Here is a 16,991-nt window from a genome sequence, read left to right on the forward strand (position 1 = left end):
TGGTGGAGAAGCTGCTTCTTCCGTGGCGGCTGCTGTGCTCCTGGGCACGGGGCGTGAACTGCAGCTCCGGGGAGCCCGGGCATCTCACGAGCGCCTGCTTAGGACCAGGCCTGATGGGGAGGCCGGGTCGGTACGGTCACAACCGCCGTTGACGCCAGCCCCGGGGTCCCACGTCGGGCCTGTGCGCACGTGCGCACACACGCACGCACACACGCGCTCGCGCAATTAACCGGGGAGAATCTAAAGCAGTCAGGCACCCTTACTTGACTGCGCTGCAGGGCACGGGTGTGAGGCTGGCAGCAATGTCAGTTTGCACAAGACCAGTGCATTGCACTCCGGGACCAGCCTGCAATCCTCACTGGAGCCGCGCGAGGGCGCTGCGGGTGTCGCCGGGTTCCCGCAGTGGCGGGACGCGGCCGTGTGGTGGCGCTGCGGGCGGCGGCCTTGGGCCAGCAAGGCCTCTCCTGTGGGGCGGGGCTGAACGGGGCGCGGCGTCGCTCGGCGCTTCCGCAATTGTGGAGCTGCGGGATGTCTGCGCTGCTGCTGCAGCTGGCGGGGCTCGGCGTGGCGCTTGCGGCCGCCGTGCTCATTTTGGTGAGACCGTGGTGGAGTTCCGGGCTCCGGGCTTCCCCTCCGCACTTCCCACTCGTTTTCGGGTCTCTTGAATCAAGATCTCCTGAAATCCTTGACCCTTTTTTGCCCCTTTGGACCTTGTCTAAGTGACCCGTCTCCACCCAGCTTCTCCTGGTCCCTGCTCCCGGACCCCCTCCTATCCAGCCTATCATCCCTCAGCCTTCATCTTGGGCCTTCAGATGCTGCAGTTCGGAGCTTTCTGGTGTGCCATGTGCTGCAGCCAGGAAGAGAGCAGAGGACCCAGCAGACTAGGGTCGGTGGGTGAGCGAGAAACAGGCCCAGACCTCGTCTTGTTTTCGGCTAGGGGTCGTTTTGTCCCAGAATCAAGTACCTTAGCATTTTCTTTGCCATTCTTCTAGAAACTTACATACCTTGCTGGTATGTAAGTAGAAAAGGGCAGATTCGTCAACAACTCTGCCACAGTTTCCAGAGCCTGCCACTCATTCAGTAAACGGAAATTTTGAAAAGCTTCCTTGGTGTTGAGACCAGGTGGCTTCACAGTCGGCCAGGAAGGCCTCTGTCGCCTTGCTATGCACGCACATTCATAGTCTAGGAATGGTGTGGCCTGGTGACTTTGTCGCTGTGTGTCAGGGTGAGCCAGGAGCCCTTTCTTGCTAAAACGCCTTCTTTAAAGACTTGATACAAACCTGGATTTTGTCGACACGGTTCTGAGTTGAGGCTACCTTGCCTCGTGCCAGTGTCACTGATCTAGATGAGTGTGTGCACGCTGAGGTTGTGTGCACTATTAGATGTCCTTGGCTTGAAGTAGTAGAACAGCGTCGTGCTGCATGTTGGGCTTGGGGTGCAGTGCGCTGGATCTTCAAACTCATCGTCCATCTACCCGCAGTCATTCCTTCTCTCCACCGTCTCCCAGTTTTTAAAAATCATTTAAGAACAAATCCAAATAACATTTCAGCCCAAAATCATCTGCATTTATTCCTGTCGGGATCCCTTTTTAAAAACCATGGCTGCAGTCAGGTAATTTGAACTGTCTTTTAAAACCTAACTAGTTTTTCTGTGGTTCCCAATAGCCTGTCCATTTCAGTTCTCCGAGTTTGCCAGTGTGGGTTTAACAGGCTGCCTCCCCAAGCACCTTTAATTTTGTCTGCCTTCCAAATTTCCTGTAGGATTTGAGGATTTAATTAAATGCATGTGTGAGTCTTTTTTTTCAGACGGGTCCGTGGGGGTTTTGTTTGTTTTTATGAAAAGTCCTCAGGTTCTCAGTCACCTGAAACACCTTTTACATCCGGAGGCTCAAGTCTTTAAGACACTGAGACCTTTCCCTGGTGTCTGAAAACGATGGCCAGCTTTTATTCTTGTATTTTTACAGACCAGTGTCTGTACATGTTTCTAGCCACTGCAGGGATTACTCTTGATGCTACCGTCCTTCTTCCCAGGCCTGAGAGGCAAGCACTTCAAGTGGCCCACCTGCCCCTTTCCCTGAAGCCCTCCTGAGTACAGATCGGTTTTGCTTTCTGTCTGTTTGCTGTGTTAACATAAACCTTCCCGCCCCAGATCTGGGCTAATCGTTTTCTTAGGAGCATTGGTTGCTTTCTTGAAAACCTCACAACCTAGACAATAGAGTGGACAGCCAGACTCCTTTCATTTTTTAAAGGATTGTATTTTATGTTTTAAGTGTGCATGTGTGTGTGTGCAAGCACATGAATGCAGAAACCAGAGACATTGGATCCCCGGAGCTGTACTTACAAGCAATTAGTTGTGAGTCACTACATGGGTGGGTGCTAGGAACTGAACTGGGTCCTCTGCAGGAGCAGCCAGTACTCTTAACTGTTTCAACCCCAGGAGCCTGCAAGTCTTATATGTTACTCCAAAAGATGCTGTTCTCAGTTGGAATTTAGAATAAATGTCAGAATGCATTCTTAAGCACTATAGTCCCTGCTGTGTAGCCCAATAGGCTGACACAGTTTGGTCCTTCCGTGGTCAGCTGCCAGATGGATTTGTCCACCACATACACGCTCCACGCAGGATATGGTAGTGGGCTGGACTTCCTGTATTGACTTTTGGATCTGGCGTAGAAGAGGCCCTGGGGGATGAGAGGTGGATCAAGGCCTCCTAAAACATTTAGCACATTACTATGGGGTCAAGGACAGTCGTCAGTTCATAAGGGGTTAATTAAGGCCTGGCTGCCAAGGAACAGCATAATCACCTCCAGAGTCAAACCTGAGACTCCAGAGTCTCCCAAACAGCAACAAAAATAAATAAATAAATAAATGTAATAAAAATTTTTAAATTGTGCGAATAGTGATGTTTTAGCAAAGCAAACACTAAAAGAGATCAATGTAACCCACTTTTCACATCTCCCTATAGGTATCTGTCATTGCATTTATAACGGCTACAAAAATGCCACCACATCACCAACATGAAGAAGAGAAATTCTTCCTTAATGCCAAAGGCCAGAAGGAAGCTTTACCCAGCATCTGGGACTCACCTACCAAACAGCTGTCTGTTGTTGTGCCTTCCTACAACGAAGAGAAACGGTGTAAGTTCTACTTGAGTGCATTCCCTAGTGGGTCCTTTGGGGAGAAAAGAAATCCAGCAGTGTTTGCCCTCAGAGAGGAGGGCACGGCTGGCAGCCGTGACTGCGAAGAGGGGAAGAGAGGTGGCAGGACTGAAGCTTTCTAGAGAAGTCCTGTGGTGAGAACAAGGGACATTCCGGGTGAGGATAGACTGAGTGACATCTCTGAGGGTCTTGGTAGATGACAGGCATGACTTCCTATGGGAATAAAGTATGCTGGGTTTGCTAACTCATTTTCAAAAACAATGTATGAAATATTTTTTTTTTTCCTTTAGTGCCCGTGATGATGGATGAAGCCCTGAACTACCTAGAAAAGAGACAGGTATCACTTCTCTTTCAACGTCACATCTCTGGTTAGAACTGAAGCAGGTCAGCAGTTGTAGACCCCAGCTAGGTGCACTGTGGGAGGCAGGCCCAGCATGCAGCATGCTACCTCCAGAAGGAGGCAAACCAGGGAGCTGCCATTTCTCCGGTGTCCGCTCCCCCTCCTAATTGTCTCTTGCTTGGTGATGTAGATTATGTACCAGTGAATGCGGCCAGGCTCACCTCTGTGACGTCCATGCATGTGCAGTATTCATGTACAGAGATCCATTGGGGCCCTTATAACACAATCTGTAGAAGTTTGCTTCTCAAATGAGTGCATATTGATTATGTGATATGAGATTACAGCCTTAAAATTTTAAATTATAACTAACCACACAGAAAGAAAATATTGTAGTACAGCCTTTCCTCAGAAACAGTCGCCAATACTGGGCTTCCTAACATCTCAACATGCATGCAGAATGCAGATGCTCAAATATCCTAGGCAGGCATGCTGCAGGGGCTGTGTCCCCAACACTAAGAGATGTCTTTTTAAAATGCTTGCACATTTTGTATTCAGAAGCACAGCTGTTGCTTAAATTACGACTTCGTTAGGACTGGGAAGATGTCTTAGTGGGTCATGGCTCTTGCTGTGCCAGCCTGATGACCTGTGTTCAGTTCCTGAGAAGCCACAGTAGGAGGAGAGGACCAACTGCACGTTGTCCTCTGACCTCCATGCATGTAAATGCCCATGTGCGTGAGTGTGTATTGTGTATACAATATCAAAATAAATTTGAATAAAAATGGTTTTTAAATTGCAGTTTATGGGCTGCCAAGGTGGTTCATAGGGTAAAGACCCTGCAGCCAAGTCTGGCCATCTGATTTTGCTACCTGCGTCTCACATGGTAGAAGAGAGTGGACCCATACAAGTTGTCCTGTGTCCTCTGAATATGTACCGGGGTCATTCCCCCCCCCCCCCACACACATATGCACACGCACACAAATGTGAAAACATTTAAAATACTGTTATAACTTTATTAATCTCTATCATAGTTTTGCCAAATTATGATTTGTTATTTTTGGTTTGTGCAGAAGCAGGACCCTATGTTCACTTACGAGGTGATAGTAGTTGATGATGGCAGTCAAGACCAGACGTCACAGGTAAGTGTGTGCGCTTTAGAACGGCTGGTCGGTGGGAAACTTGGAGCCGTTTAATTTCAGCTTGCTGGGGAACCCAGAGCTGTGCTCGTTACTTCCTGTCCCATGTTCACCGAAGGGTTCATCACTGCAGGGAAGTCACAGAGGCAGGAGCTGGAGTCAGCTGGTCACATGACATCCATCCACAGTCGGGGGCAGAGAGAAGCAAGTGTACCCACACTGCCTGCTTGCTTGCTAACTTTGTTCAGTCACACAATGTTTGGTGCCACAGTGGGCTGCACGTTCCACTCTCAATTAACACTCAAGACAATCCCCCACGGAAACGCCAAAGGCCAAGCTGTCTAAGGAAGTATGAGCTGCAGTGGTAGTGTCTGTGTGACTTGTGGGCTCTGAGTTATTGCTCCTCTTTGTGTTTTATTAATTATGTGTGCCCTGACTGACAGGTGGAAGTGTTTCTGTTTGTGGGGCACAATGCTGGATTTCAGTACATGCATTTGACATGTTCTGATCACATCAGGGTAACTCACATCCTGACATCACTTCCCCAAGTTAACTGTATTCTGACTTCTATATCATCAACAGGTCGCTTTAAAATACTGCCAGAAATACGGAAGTGACAAAGTGCGGGTGATAACGCTGGTTCAGAACCGTGGGAAAGGTGGTGCTGTACGGATGGTAATAATTTACGGTTTTGTTTAAAATAGAAGGCATAGATAGAGAACCTCCTTTTCAACATATAATACCACATATCAAATAGCAGGAGCTGAAGTGAAGATAACAAGAACTTTAATAATTCCATTGATTTGATGAAGTCTGACTTTCATATGCTGTCTGTAATGTACTAGATGATACAAAAAAACGTTTGTGTTTGTATAGAGTGTCCTGTAGTCTTTGCAGAGGCCAGAGTGTCCCTGCTCACACAAGGACAGCACACACTTGTGTGTTGCACTTTCCCTTGTGAAGGCACAGCAGAGCCTGGTAGTGTGAAGTCAGGTGACTCCTGGGTCAGCTGATGTGGAGTGCTGTGCAGCAGGAGAGACCATCGTCCACACAGTGGAGTGAAGAGCAGAGGCTCCTGTGAGGAGATTCAAGGCCCAAGCCAGAGCAGGGTGTTTCTTGTCAGGGCCTGTCAGGTAGAAAACAATTTAAACCGTAGAAAGGACCAAAACCCAGTACATGTGAAAGGAAATCCAGATAACACTCTGAGGTGACTAGTGCTTTATATTTTCCCCAGAAAAAGCCTCGAGCAAGCAGGCCAGACTCTCATAGCTCTCCCGGTTGTCAGCAGAGGCCCTGGCTCTCCCCTTTCCCTTCCTTTTCCTCATGAACACAAAAGACTCCTAGGGCATTCTATCTCCTGGACATTGATTCATTTCATTCACATACTTGTTTGTTTATTTATTCCTTTTGTGGTTTAAAATAAAACATTAAAACAAATGGCTCAGCAGTTAAGCGCACTGGCTGTTGTTGCAGAGGACTCGGGTTTGGTCCCAGGTCCTCGCACAGTGGTTTACAGCCACCTGTGACTCTAGTTCCTGGGATCCTGTATCCCTTCTGGCCTCTGCCTGTACTGTCTGTGTACTGTGCATATACAGTGCCTGCAGGAAAAGCACTCACACACATAAATTAAATTAAATCTTTTTAAAGATCAGTAGCACGTGTTGAGGAAAACAATATGTTTCATCAGACGTTTTCATACATGGAGATTATGTAAATTAATCACAGTCACCCCACAGTGTCCCCTCTTGGCCTCTCACAGTGTTCCCTGGGTGTCTTTAGACTTAACCCAGAGTCAGACTTGAGAAAAATCATCCGTCCTCACCCAGTGTCGTGTTGTCTAGGGTTAGATTATTCACACAGTGGTGCTGACAAGAGAAAGGGGGGTACACGGCAGATGCCCACAGTCAGTGGAGGTGAGTCTGAGGAAGACGGAGGCATGCTGAGGGGGGGCCAGCCCTAGCACAGGGGCAGTGATGAGAGTTCTGTCCGCAGTCAGCATGAGTGCTGACCAAGTGCTGCGTCACTCCGGCACACTGCAGAAATTAATTTCCTTGTAAATATATCACAGCTAGTCATGGTTTATACCAATGGCCAACCTGATTTACCAAGTGTCAGTTGTCCCAACGAACAGTAAAAAGTTAGTGACACCACCTTTGCCCTGTTCAGCCACTAATTTAAAATACTTATGGCACCATAATAAAGAAAAGTCACTTTCACCGTGTCCTTCTCAAGAATATGAGGCTTCAGACTGGAAATCCTCCTGCTGCCTCCTCCTGAGTGGGGATTACAGATGCACTCAGAGCATGTGTGTTATTTCTGTTTGGGGACAGTTCTTTACGTGTGCATGAGTTGCCTCAAGTCATGTGACACTGACCCCCTAACATGGCACATAGACGTGTGAGGTGTGTCCTGCCTTCTGTGCCAGTGCTGAGGACTCGTTCCCTCCAAGTTGACTGCACTCACACTGACAGTTCCAGGGTGTTAGAGGCGGAGTGTGAAATGTTTGCAACAGTGAAATGGGCAGGAGATACATGTGGGCCGTCCTGGCTGCATAGCTATGAACTTTGCCCTCCTTCTGCCGTATTATGCCTAACACTCCACTCAGAATGAGCTGAGATGCCATGGAGTTTGAACTTAGTTCTAAGCAACTTTCTTTCTCCTGGTATTTGTGAATTCAGGGTGTGTTCAGTTCTCGAGGAGAGAAGATCCTCATGGCGGATGCTGATGGAGCCACAAAATTTCCAGATGTTGAAAAACTAGAAAAGGGGCTGAGTGATCTCCGGCCGTGGCCTGTGAGTATAAGAATTCACTGCATGGGAAGATCAGGTGCACAGGGCTCAAAAGCGAAGTCAGAATTTACCTAAAGTTCAACTTTCTTTTTGTTTAGAGACAGGTTCTCACTGTGTAGACCAGGCTAGCCTTGAACTCACAGAGATCCACCTCTATCTGCCTCCCAAGTGCTGGGATTAAGGGTGTGTGCCACCATACCAAACAGAATCCTAATCAGTACAACCAGCTGTCTCCAGGCTGTGCATATGCTTCGCCCTCAATAGACTTTACAAATATTAGTGTTGTTTTTCAAAGTGTTCCTAAAGGTGAGACCTTTGCATTGAAGATGAGTGCATTCATATGTGATCCTTAAATATTAAAGAAAATTATGGTGTTGCTTTTACCTTAGGATCAAATGGCCATCGCCTGTGGGTCTCGAGCTCATTTGGAGAAAGAATCAATTGCTCAGGTGAGGCTTTCCCAAGCTGCCACAGATAGTAGCTTGTTAACCCTTAACCCCATTTTACATACACAAGCACATCTAATAAGAAATGGGTTACTGTGTTTTCTCTCAAAATTTCTCTTCCCTTCAACCTCACTGGCATTCATGCAAGATTAGCGTTAGTACACAGGATGGACGAGGCTCTACCTCAGGATATAAGCACTCTTAGGATTGTGTCTAAGATACAGAGGGCATCACTCGGACAAGGCAGACTTTTCTAAACAGAAATTTCTTTTTTAAATTGTGTGTGTGTGTGTGTGTGTGTGTAGGTATACAAAATATTCTAAAGTATGAAAAAACATACAAACTCTGAAATTTTGCTAGTCCCAAGTAAGTTCTATTCCAAGTATATTTTGAGTTTTGTTCAGAGTTTAAATATTTCTTGTTTCATGTCTATAAAAAAAGTCATTTAACTGACAATTGTCAGACTCACGCCAGTTCCTTTTACATGTCACCAAAGACTGCAGGCTGCTCTTTTGTAGATCACACCTAAAAAGCTAGAGCAACTCAAAGGCTAGGAATTTCAGTGAGGAGGTGTGTGTGTGTGTTTTAGAAGTCACAGTCAGGGTTTTCCACTTAAAATTGGAGATCCTGGGTGTCAAGTCCAGTAGCCGCCATGTTTGCAGGGGTTCATCACCGAGAATAAAGAGCCAGTGTCAGTCTGTGGCCTGGGGAGGGACTTATAGCACGTAAGAGGAGGACAGCCCATCTCTCTGAGTCAGCCTCAGGATGAGACCCTGGCCTGCCTTTTCAGCAGGTCACAGGTTACATTGTGCACATTAATTCTAGAACTATTAAAATAAATATCTCCCCTCCGTGATTCTGTAATTTGGTAGGAGGCGAGTTTAAACTCTACCAGGACACAGGCAGCAGGGTTGCAGATGTTTATGGGTAAGGCAGCCAAATTCTCTGGGAAGCAGAGAGATAGCTCCTGAAGCTGGAAGGGGACTCGAACATGAGTTTCCCTAAACACTCGTTTTTTTCAGAAATAAACTTTTATAAGATACTTACATTTTTATTTTATGTATATGAGCATTCTGCCCATGTGCTGTGTGTCTGTGTACTGCATGCATGACTGGCTCTGACAAAGGAGGGCACTGGATTCCTAAAGCTGGAGTTACAGATGTCTGTGAGCCACAGTGTGGTGCTGGGAACCCAACCCAAGACTGCTGCAAAAACAGCCAGTGCTCTTAACCACTGAGCCATCTCTCCGGCTCCAAAATAATCGATTTTTAATATCTATTTAATATTTTATGTCCCATGCAGTTCTCATTAGTGTTTGAAAATGTTAATCTGTTAAGCTTGGAGAATATCACTATTCTAGACATTTATTACAGAAAGCTGAGAGAGAGGCAAGTTGAACTTGATTGACATCTTTATACTTGGGAGAAAGAAAGGAAAAAGAATGTGTCCAGGAGGGGTAGCACCTTGCTGAGGTAGTGAGGTCCAGAATTCAGCAAAGGGGAATGTGACTGTGTCCCAGGAGGACACTGGCCCCAGCCAGCAGACTGACTGCAGACTGTCATGAGTGTGTGGAGTTTGCTTTGTGTGGCCTGAGCATGATGCTGAGAACACAGCAGAATTATCTCCGCAAACACAGCAAAAGTTGCTTTGCAGATGAAAACAGGTTGACATTAATAATTTAAAGAAATCTGAGTGAATTTTCCCTTTTAAAACTACGAAGCTTGGGGCTAGAGTTGGCTCAGTGGTTACGAACACTGGGTTCAGTTCCCAGCCCCCACATGGTGGCTGACAGCCGTCTACAGCTCCTGTTTCAGGAGGTCCAGCACATTTTTCTGGAACTGTATGTGCGTATGCGGTACAGACGTACTTGCAGACAAAGCACTTATACACATAAAATTAAATCTTTTTTTTTTTTTATTTGTTTTAATATGAAGCACTACAGGCCAGGGCTAATCTGTTTGGTGAAGGAAACTAAAGAGTGAGAAATGAAGAATCAGGAACCACTGGAGTCATCAGGAGGAGAGAGGTGGCCTCTGCTTGCTGCTGGGCTGTGTGTTTTGGGTTAACCCTTTGTTTCCTGCAGTACTGAGGCTCAAAGCCAGGGCCTTGTGTGCTCTAGGCCAGTGCTTCACCACTGAGCTGTATCCTCAGCCCTTTGGTTTTATTTTTAAGGATGTAAATTCTCTTGACTTAAGACTTCCATTCGTGAAGCCTGGCACAGTGGGGCTCCCAGCACTCTGGAGGCTGACTAGGACTCTCCCAGGTCTACATATTTATAGCGACTTGTTCTGCATCCATTTCTTCACCTCTCAACCTAGTGGTTGATTCAGGGCTTCTGGCCCTTCATGCAGAGAGAGGACCGCCTGATCCACTCACTGGCAAGGAGACGTTGCCTGCTGCATTGCTGCTCGTGACTGCCGCCTAGTGGGACTGCTGTCCAGATCATCAGCTACTCCTGCCTTAGGAAAAGCTGTTTCCAGGAGGCATCGAGTTGAGGAGTGACAGCATGGCCTTCTATTTCTCCTCCTACACCACACATAACATAAGCCATGGGGACCAGTCCGAGCACAGTGGAAAAAAATCATCAGAGAATTAGGGCGAGTGCTGAGTGGCTTACGAACAGCATCTGGATGCTGCTTTTCTGTGCTTTACTGCATCCTCAGCATCATTCCATCTGTTGCTGCTCCCCCAGAAGGCAGGCGAGGCGCAGATAGAATGCTTTAGGTTCTTTGTGAGTGCCTTTGGAGTTTATCATTTAGAAGCACTCAGGAGTGGAATCCTTTGGCATTTGTTTGATGCCTTTAGTTTTTAAAGAAATTATCAGTAAGCTTTATATTTCTCCTTCTTCCTGCACTGAATAGACCTTAGGGATACTGTTATTAATTCTGAGGCAGTATCGTTCCTAATACTAAATATCCATTTCATAAATTAGACTCTTTCTTTCTTTCTTTCTTTCTTTCTTTCTTTCTTTCTTTCTTTCTTTCTTTTTCCCTTTTTTCCCTCTGTGTAACAGCCCTAGCTGTCCTGGAACTCCCTCTGTAGACCAAGCTGGCCTCAAACTCAAAGAGATCTGCCTGCTTCTGCCTCCTGAGTGCTGGCATTAAAGGCGTGTGCCACCATTACCCAGCTTAAACTCTATTTCTTTGTTAACTTCATCTACTGAAGTCTGTCTTATAATATATTTTAGGTATCTTCTAATTTTTAAGTTAAGTTTGAAAAATTAAAGCAAGATTTCCTTTGTGGTTTATCTAGATTATTTTGCTTTTTTCTTTATTTTTTTATTTTATATGTATGTATGTTTTGCTTACATGTATATGAACCATACATGTGAAGTAACTTTGGAGGCCGGAAGAGGGCATCAGAGGCCCTGGAACTGCTGGAAACTGAGCTTAGGTCTTCCACAAGAGCAGCCAGTGCTCTTGCCTGCTGAGTTATCTCTCTGTCCCTATTATGCTTTCACGTGTGTTAGAAATCAGATAAATTAGGCTGGCACACACTTTTCATCCCACACTCAGGAGGCAGAGGCAGGCCGATCTCCAAGTTTGAAGCCAGCTTGGACTACGGAGAGAGTTCTAGGACAGCCAGAGCTACATAGAGAAAAGCTGTCTCAAAAAACAAAACAAACACATTAGACTTTTCTTGTGAATACCTCACCTTCTGTTTTTTAATAAACAGCTGCATTCTAAAATACGACAAAGCCCTGTTACCACCAAGCAAAACATGGGAATGTTTTCCATGCTCACGCAAATCACATTGAAAACTGTTCAAGCAGAAGTTTACATGTGTGTTTTCCACCTTGAATTTTCATTTTCCTATCTTTCAGTTTCTGTTTGTCCCTTTCCTTAGCATAGTTGCCCTTTGAGGAGATTAGTCAGTCTTCTGGTACTTATTGGAAGTATTTTATGTGGAAGACACTGAGCAGGCAGATGTGAGCTTCCCAAAGTGTGTTAAGATGAGATTTCCCCGCCCTCACATGCTCAGAGTGGTAAGAGCCACAGCATCAGAACATGATTGGTGACCGAGGACTTTACAGTTTTCATAGACGGGGGCTTTGATATCCCTTCCCGCCCAGTCACAGTGGAGCTGTGCTTGAGAGGAAAGCTGTCAGCCTTCCGTATGAAACCGTTACTGAGTTCCTGTTACTCTCAGGCCAAGCACATTACTCTCCTGCTAACTCTGTAAAGTGGACGCCACTCCACTCTAATTTACTCAAGACCAGCTTGCTCTCAGCCTCGGAGGCAGGGCTCAACTCTGCTCAGAGGACACCTTTCTTTTGTATTTGTTCTTACACTGATGGTTAAGAACAAAAGCAGATAGGTCAATGCAGAGCTGGCCCCTCGGGTCCTGAACTTCTGCTCTTACCCAGGCCCCAGGAAACATAACTTCTCCCATGATGCTCTGCTCTTGAAGCAGCACCCTGCTCACAATGCCTCCAACACCTGCTGTCTAGACTGGAGGCCCCCCCTCCCCACCCCAGTGTCTCCCAGAATGGAAAAATGATTTCTCTTTTGCCCTTGTTTTAGCGTTCTTACTTCCGTACTCTGCTTATGTATGGATTCCACTTCCTGGTGTGGTTCCTTTGTGTCAAAGGAATCAGGGACACGCAGTGCGGGTTCAAATTACTGACCAGAGAAGCAGCAGCCCGGACCTTCTCATCTCTGCACATCGAACGATGGTAGGTTTGTGACTGGAATGTCTCATGCTTGCCTTCCTATCTGGCATCCAGATGATAGGATATAGCCCTGTTGTCTCGTATGGATATGATGAGTATCCAGATGTAGCCAGATTGGCACATATGTTATATGTTCACCTAACACCGGCAGTGTTAGCCGTGTGGCTAGAATTCACCCTTAAGCCTCCCTCTGCCCCTCGTGATCCTTTCCAGTTGATAGGTCTCTCTCCTCAGCCTGGCTCTTTGCTGAGCTCTCTCCTGCCATCTTCAAACCTAGCCTTTTCCACTTCTTTTCTCTCGTGTGTTCATCCTTTCCTTGGCTCATCTGCCTTCAAACCCCATTCACTGACCTGTGCAGCCCTGTTTGCTCCGTCCACAGCCTTTTATTGAAAGAGTGCCCTATGTTTGCTGCCTTCATCTCCCCATCTTGTCCCTCTCCTACCTGACATACTTGTCATTCCTGTCTCCTGAACTAGCCCTGACATTGATTCAGCCCCTGCATGTGTCCAGCCGCGGCCACAGCCTGTTAGCTTCTCTCCACCCCCACCACCCCGCAGCTCAAGGGATCTTCGTAATCACAGTCACACTTCTGCTTGAATCCTGCAGTGGCTTCCCGCGACCTGTGGAGGAATTGCAAAGCTGCCCCGCCTGTGTCCCGTCTGTCCCAGCCGTGGGCTGGTACAGTCATCACACCTGTTCTCACTCCCGGGGCCATTGCTTCAGTCTGATCTCTCTCCTCCAAGCACAGGCTCTTGAGGGGCTATGAATGTCACTTAGTTGGAAGAGTGCTTGCGTGCATGAGGCTCTGGGCTCCATCTCCAGCGAGGAAGAAAGTTCTAGAAGGGAAGGAATCCTTTCTGACTTGACTCACTAATCTCCTCTGCTACAAAGAGTGCTTGGCACTCTTCATTGCCCAGGGATACTGCTGATAACGCTCATCCTTGCTGAGCGTTAATTGAAGGTTCTCTGTAACTTGTTCCTGATTGGTAGCCATGATTATCTAAGATAAGCCCATGTTCGATGTCTCTGCCACGTTTGTGGATCTGTTTCTGAAGATTGGTCATCCTCCCTAGAAATAGGTTTCAGATAAACTCCCCAAAATTCTCTTAAACTAGAGTCAAAATTTAAATTATTTTGTGTGTGTGTGTGTGTGTGTTTAAAGTCTTTAATTTCCTCCATTAAAATGGGTGGAGTGTCAAATAGGTGGTCTTCAGGTCCAGGTGTCTGTGTTTGCTCCGTGGTCAGCATCCCATGCTAATCATTCTTGGTTCTCAGAGGCTTACCCAGCATTCCCAGCTCCTGCCCCAGCTGCAGTGTTGCTTTCTTAATGAAAATAGTGCATCTGAAGATGTGCTTCTGTGTCAAAGGAAGTACTCAAGCTAGACATGGCTGCAATCGTGCATTGGGACAGCGTAACCCTGTGGGTGTGCCTGTCACTACAGCCTTCCAGACTAGGGAGGCTTCAGTAGCTGCCAGGACCCACTCTATCCAAGACAGCACAGGGAAGGGACAACCAGGGCTGAGAGGAGAACATGGAGAAGCAGCTCCAAGTGACCAGAGTGGCCCTAACAGGAGCCTGGCAGTTCTGTATGCTAGCTGGGGAAGGCTGAGAGAGAAAGTGTCCTTCTTGCAAACTCCTAGCGTTAAAGTGTGTCTGCTGAGCACACAAGGCAGACTTCATCTGAGGGTTTCTGAGCTGTGGCTGAGGTTCATCTTTTCTCATTTAAATGTTACATATCTTGTTCTCCTTGAAGCTTTCGATCCACTTATTTGACCCTCTGTGGGCCTGGCCTTCAGTTTTATGTAGAAGTTTCACAACTGCCCTGCTAGACATCTGATTGATGCCCCACTTGTCCTTTCTAAAATAAACAATATATTTTCTATTTCAGGGCATTTGATGTAGAACTGCTATACATAGCACAATTTCTTAAAATTCCAATAGCGGAAGTCGCCGTCAACTGGACTGAAATTGAGGGTGAGTGGACTGTTTCTTTACAGCTGGTCCTTAGCTGGGCAGTGCAGTTGTCTGAGAGAGTCTGCTGGCACCCATCGACCCCTGTCCTTCACCAGGGCCTCCCACCTCTCCACAGAGCTCTCTGTGTTCCATCAAATTTCTTTCGGCTGTTTTTCCAGTCTCTTTTGAGTCTTTGATGGGCTTCCTCCTGGCCCAGGTTCCCAGTAGACAAGGTCCTGGTGCTCAAGTGTTACTAGCTGGGCACTACAAACCCCTGTGCGGAGCTAAGGAGGGACCATGAGTGTCATAGCCATCCGGAACACGTGCCCTTGTTTTAAGTGTGGTTTCATTGCATTTCTTAGGCTTATCGTGAACTCACAGACTTAAGCTGTCCTCATCCCAGCCTCCACAGGGTTAGATGTAGCTACACATAATCCCCAGTGTAAAGGCCTCTTAAATTCAACCTCGTGAAATCTTTATAAACGTGTGTCAGGCTCCTTCCCAACAGGCTGTCTGTGTGCAGGGTGAGCTCTCACTGTCTCCTGCATTTACCTTGGGACAAACCCAAACTCTTCACTGTGTGGGGCAGTGGTGTGACCAGCTGAAGTCCTCTGCAGTCTCCGCTCCTGTGCACTTGGCTTCCAACCCCCCTCTGGGAGTCCTGATGCAGAAGCATGTGTCATGCCTGAGTTTGGGTGTCTCTGGCTTCTACAAACTACAGTGTGTTTATAGAAACTTAGAAAAATCCACACCATTATTCTAGAGTCAAAGAGGACAACCTTGTGGATAGTTTGAAGGAGCTGAGGGTTAAAATCATTTTCAGGTGTGTGCTGTTAGCTCCTCTGCGTCTCAGAGGTAGTTGTTAGAGTTCTTCCTGGTTTGTCCCCAGTTAACAATAGAGAATGTCTCCAGAATTTGTTAGTGGCCATGTTTCCAGAAGAAAGCTGTTTGTGCTCAGGGTGGAAGGAGGGTCTGCTTTGGGGGTGGAGCTTATTAGAAGTGATGAGCACTGAGCCTTCCTCCTGATAGATGCTCACTGACTGGCAGGTACCACAGCAGTGTCCTTAGGGACCAGACGTCCCCTTAGACTGCTACTCCCTTGTAGCTGGAGGCAGAGCGGTAGGCAGCTACCGTCTGGACACAGGCGTCATTGTCACTGTTGAGTCTAGGCATTGCTGGTGTGGGGGTGCACACCTGTGGTCCAGGCCTCAGGTGGGTGAGGCAAGGATAGGTCACAGGTTCAGAGCCAGGTTGGACTACTAGTGAGTCCAAGACTTGCCTTAGCTGAGCTTCTCTCCAGGAGAGAGAGAGAGAGAGAGAGAGATAGAGAAATAGACATAGAGGGAGAAGAGAGAGAGGGAGAGAGAAAGAAAGGGAGGGAGGGAGAGAGAGAGACTCATTTGCAGGCCTTTTGTGTGTGTGTTTATAGTGTTCTGTGAAATTATTACTTTTCAGTAGCTGCCACCCAGTTCCTAGTACTCTGTCCATGCACAAACCCTTCTCTTGGTATCTGAAACATTCATACTTGAGAGTCACCTGAGTTTCCTTGCACTTAGAGACGTAGCTTTGTTTTGGGAGGAGAGTCACTTCAGCTTTATAACTTAAAAAAGTATTTAAATAAAATCAAGATACTAGGTGCTCTCAAAGGTCACTAACTTCCCCCTTCCATGTGTGCGCGTGTGTGTGCATGTGTGCGTGTGCGCGCGGTTGTGTGTGTACACACGTGCCCAGGTATTCACACATGTAGAAAACGGTTCTCTACCTCCCAGCCACTTTTAGGATACAACTTTGAAGTGCTGCATGTTTCTTGCAGTTTAATTGATTCTTAATTGCAGGTTCTAAGTTGGTTCCGTTTTGGAGCTGGCTCCAAATGGGCAGAGATCTGCTCTTCATCCGACTGCGGTATCTGCTGGGCGCCTGGAAGCTCGAGCGAACGAGGAAGATGAGTTAGTTTGCTGCCGGGACTGGACTGCACTTTTACCTACGGTGTCATGCAATTTCACTTGAAATCAGGATTTTTCAATGAAGCTGTGATGGACCCATCCTCACTATCTGCAAACCATGAGATGTCTTTGGGGACAAATAAATTTTTATGTATTTGTGTCATAAGTTAGATTTTCTTTTATTTCGTAGTCTTTATTTTGACTCCTGTCATTAAGGTTCTGAGATGGACCCTTTGAGATGGAAGACAAGAAATGTCTTAAAGGTGCCTGTCCAGTCTGTAACAGTCACTTAAAGATGAAGTTGGCGATAAGTTCAAATGCAGGCTTACCTGTGTTGCAGTGGCTTTATTTAATACTAGGAATACTAGGAGATTGCCACAATCGTGTGAAATGTCTCTGTGCTGAAAGTAGCTGCTTCCTTGTTCTGTTCGTCTCCCTAACTTTGCCTGTATTGTGCTGTGCCGTCTCTCACCCCCATAACCTTCCCCTCTGGGATTTGTGCGGAAATGCTGTTTGCTTTTCATCCTTTATATGTCATTGCTGGCTTCAAACATTCTTGG

The 16,991-nt window shown here is 46.8% G+C and overlaps 1 protein-coding gene across 3 annotated transcripts; it reads left to right on the plus strand.

Moving 5' to 3' along the window:
• Positions 1-52: 52 nt before the first annotated feature.
• On the plus strand, positions 53-16,601 carry Alg5 (ALG5 dolichyl-phosphate beta-glucosyltransferase). 3 transcript variants are annotated; one of them, XM_075950680.1, is made up of 10 exons: positions 53-126; positions 2,962-3,133; positions 3,445-3,491; positions 4,562-4,630; positions 5,210-5,302; positions 7,306-7,419; positions 7,806-7,865; positions 12,386-12,537; positions 14,424-14,509; positions 16,324-16,601. In XM_075950680.1, the coding sequence occupies exons 2-10, from the start codon at positions 2,995-2,997 to the stop codon at positions 16,437-16,439; spliced, it is 876 nt and encodes a 291-aa protein (XP_075806795.1). In that variant the 5' UTR covers positions 53-126; positions 2,962-2,994; the 3' UTR covers positions 16,440-16,601. The 3 variants fall into 3 exon arrangements, with proteins under 3 accessions (XP_075806795.1, XP_075806792.1, XP_075806794.1); XM_075950677.1 differs by lacking the exon at positions 53-126 and adding an exon at positions 457-594; XM_075950679.1 differs by lacking the exon at positions 53-126 and adding an exon at positions 516-1,611.
• The last annotated feature ends 390 nt before the right edge of the window (positions 16,602-16,991 follow it).

The sequence above is a fragment of the Microtus pennsylvanicus genome, chromosome 16, assembly GCF_037038515.1.
Source record: "Microtus pennsylvanicus isolate mMicPen1 chromosome 16, mMicPen1.hap1, whole genome shotgun sequence".
NCBI classification, from domain to species: Eukaryota; Metazoa; Chordata; class Mammalia; order Rodentia; family Cricetidae; genus Microtus; species Microtus pennsylvanicus.

What these genes read in the sequence shown, in the direction of transcription:
- Alg5 (XM_075950677.1), top strand. Translation starts at nt 529, where the DNA reads ATGTCTGCGCTGCTGCTGCAGCTGGCGGGGCTCGGCGTGGCGCTTGCG. An exon ending in AAGGTGGTGCTGTACGGATG is followed by an intron (nt 5,303 to 7,305) that starts GTAATAATTTAC and finishes TTGTGAATTCAG; the next exon opens with GGTGTGTTCAGTTCTCGAGG. An exon ending in TCTCTGCACATCGAACGATG is followed by an intron (nt 12,538 to 14,423) that starts GTAGGTTTGTGA and finishes TTTCTATTTCAG; the next exon opens with GGCATTTGATGTAGAACTGC.